General features: G+C 36.0%; 1 protein-coding gene across 1 annotated transcript; it reads right to left on the reverse strand.

Moving 5' to 3' along the window:
• Positions 1-970: 970 nt before the first annotated feature.
• Positions 971-2271, reverse strand: LOC145077005 (uncharacterized). Its single transcript, XM_079022786.1, has 2 exons — positions 1426-2271; positions 971-1155 (listed from the first exon to the last, which is right to left on the reverse strand). Exon 1 carries the CDS (start codon positions 2252-2254, stop codon positions 1430-1432), a length of 825 nt encoding a protein of 274 aa, XP_078878912.1. The 5' UTR covers positions 2255-2271; the 3' UTR covers positions 971-1155; positions 1426-1429.
• Between the last annotated feature and the right edge of the window lie 1314 nt (positions 2272-3585).

Genomic DNA, 3585 nt, shown 5'->3' on the forward strand with positions numbered 1-3585 from the left:
GTAATTTATGTGTGACCGGAGGGTCTTATTTATGTTATTGACTAGAGGGTCTTATTCGTAGTATTAACCGGAGGGTCTTAATTGCTTATACTGATATATGTGTAATTATGCATTCTGTCTTTGTGACTTATGTTGTTATGTTATTCTGTGTATATATTGAGTTATGACTGGAGGGTCCATACCGAGACGTGAGACTGGAGGGTCTTCACTAAGACACATGATCAGAGGGTCCGTATTGAGATATGGTCATGAGAGGCTAATTATTTGTGTATGTGTTATTTTAAGAACTCACTAAGTTTCATGCTTACAGTTTTGATTTAAATGTATTTCAAGTGCTTTTGTAGATTCCGGAAAGACGTAGGCATGATTGTATACATTCGTCGGCTTATGATGTCTTGTAGATTTTAGGATACTCTGAAATTGTGTTAATTATGATTTAAAATTCTGTAATGACTTGGATTTTGAATAATGATTGGTGAATTAAAAATGATTTTTTTTTTTTTGAAAATCGAGGTGTTACATAGAATTTTGTATAGCATTGAAATCTAGCAAATGTCATCCATTTTTATGTGTTTAGAAGGTCATAAAAGTCAAGAAATATTCAAACTAACCGTTTTTGGAGCTTACTAACAGTTAGAAAAAAATTGATTTTTTTCGAAAACGCCCGTTTTTTAACGGTTAGAAAAAAAAAATATTCGGTTTCAAACCGATTTTTGGATCTGGTTTTCGTCAAATCCGGTTTACAATCTGGGGGTCGATCCGATATTGCGTCCGAAACTTCAATCCGGTCACTGGTTTGGTCAAAACCAGTTTTGACCAAATCCGGTTTCCAGATCGAATCCTATGGATCAATCCGGTTTTCGTGTACATCTCTACCCACGACCCGAACATTACACGATTGTCAGACCTACCTATTCATCATTTTTACTTGAAATCAAAGATGCAATGTAAAAAAAAAAAAGAAAAAAACTTGATGATCAAAATTCATATTTTCATTGAACAAACACAAACACTTGTAACAAAAATTGCAGTATTTCCATCTAAAAAGACCCAAATGATTTGATTGTGATAGACAATCTCGTTCAATTTTCTAATTGCATATGTCCTCCGGGTGTTTCTTGATCTAGCAACGATCCTCAATTCTTCAAAATAGTACTGCATCAAAAGGCCACAAACATAGAGCTAAATTAACATTTGTTTCTGAAATAAACTAAAAAGATAAATAAGAAAACAGGGATTTGAATGAAACAAATATGCCAAAACAACGCCAACAACAAATCAAATATATATAAAAGAATCCCAAAATGTTTATGACTATAAAAGTTGAAACACATCCCATGGAAGCTTACTCTCAGAAATTAGACCACCACTACTTAGACCACTAGTTAGTAAATTAAGGTGTAAAGAAAAAAACAGATAAAATACCTCTTCACATGGATTCCCACTTGTTCATCACCTCCGTTTTTCCTAGTTGAACAATATTGGCACATGCATCGGTATGTGACAAAGTCTCTTGCAACAGTCTCCTCAGATTGTTTCTTGCACTTTCATTTTTCAAGTAGTCTCCATCAGAACCAACGCTACATAAAGCAGCATCAAGCTCCTGAATTGAGGATTCCACAAGTTTAACTTTGGAGTTAATGAGAGTGGCGTATGTGATGACCGATGTTGTAAAATCCTTTGACTTGTCAAAAAGCGTTGCCTCTTTATGAAACTTGGATGATGACCACTTTTTGCCGAAGTGAGTCACTCCCCCTATGAAAATTCCTAAGCCACTCAACCAACGGTGGCCAAGGAAATACAAAGATCCAACAGCAGTTACAAATCCAGGTATCATGAAATTCCATGATCGGTTAGCCCCGGTCTTGTCCCTTTTTGCTTCCTTTTGTAGTTTCTCTATCTTAGCAACAAACACTGTCGAGGAAGAGAGTAAGCTACAAAATCTCCCGTGCAGATATCTGAGCTCAACCAAGAGGGCAGATGGTCCATCATATTTATAATCCATGGTAATGTCTTCAGTGTCTCCACTTTGCTTCTTCTGGTACTCACAAATTCGTTCGAGCAGATTTGATAACTGATAGCAGATTTTAAAGAACTCATCTGCCATTGGATTCTCGTGCCCATCAACTGCCCCAAGCACTACATTTTGATTCCGACGAATAAAATCAGGAGCTATCATCCGCTGCATTGCAGCGTCACCACCAATCATAAAGGTTCCATCCTGTTCTGTAATAAGACCAGGGGCTGAATCCATGCCTAAACCCTACAAAATCAAGATATATATATATATATATATATATATATATATATATATATATATATATATATATATATATATTTATTGTATTTTAGTTTTACTTGGAGTTTTTTTGGACTTTTTTTTTCTAGTGAAAATGGTTCCGCAGAAGGAAATCTTCTCTCTCTCTCCCTCGCTCCCCCCCCTTCTCTCTCTCTCTCTCTCTCTCTCTCAATTTAGACCGTAAAGTCGATCGAGAAGGAAATCCCATGGTATTTTTCCTGATTTCACTTCACAAATGACTTCCCAACTCTTGTTTCGATGTTTATAATTTCCAATTTCATGTAATAGGTATGGAATCGAACAAGAATATACCTTGTTGCAGAAAGATACATTATGGTCGTTGGTCGGCCCCAAGGAGGCTTCCCAAGACCTCAGGTAACCTCCGGTAGCCTCGAATCTATATCATTTTCTTACAATTTTGTCTAAAATTTAACGAATTTATATGTTTAATGAAATTAGGGCCCATATTATTGTGGGTTGGAGTCGATAAGGCCTTTGAACGTGATATCATTGATGCACACTGCAAGGCTTGCCTTTACGTCGGAATCAACATCGGTGGGATTAACCACGAGGTGATGCCCGACCAGTGGGAGTTTCATCTCGGATCATCTGTCGGAGAAGAGATCTGAGTTGCTCGTTATATTCTTGAATTACTGTAAAACTTTGGTAAAATTATAAAAGGATCGATTTATGTTACTATGTATCTATTCTTGATGTTAAAATTCTCTTTTTTTTTCTTCTCTACATAAGATCAATGAGATTGTTAGTGTTGTGGTTTCGTTTGACTTGAAGCCCATTAAGGTAAAGTTTCTTGAAATAAAAAATGTTCTTGAATTTTTATGTAAAAAGGAGAAATACTCATTGAGCATGGGAATGTCGGATTATGAGCAGGTGACTGGAATCGTGTCGGAGTTCACACCAACTACAGATATTTTCCGGTGAACTTTACATAAAAAAAATGTTGAAACTTGAAAAATACTTTTTTTCATAATCTTGATCTTACCCATTTGCAATTTTCAACACAAAATCCATGGGGGAGAAGGAGGATATGAGGTCATCAAGAAGGCTATTGAGAAATTGGGTTTGAGGCACACATAAACACATTGTTGTCTATGGTGAAAGGAATGAACATAAGCTCACCGGTCGCAATGAGACAGTCGATATTTGTTGCACGTCATCAATCCGTGATAATTAAGTTTGGTTAAGTTAGTTGCACTTTGTGTTTTTGTGATGTATATATTTCCTTCTTATTGTATTCAACGGTGAGTTTTTCCAATCAATGAAAT

Source organism: Lactuca serriola, chromosome 9 (assembly GCF_051521515.1).
Source record: "Lactuca serriola cultivar US96UC23 chromosome 9, Lser_US96UC23_V15, whole genome shotgun sequence".
NCBI classification, from domain to species: domain Eukaryota; kingdom Viridiplantae; phylum Streptophyta; class Magnoliopsida; order Asterales; family Asteraceae; genus Lactuca; species Lactuca serriola.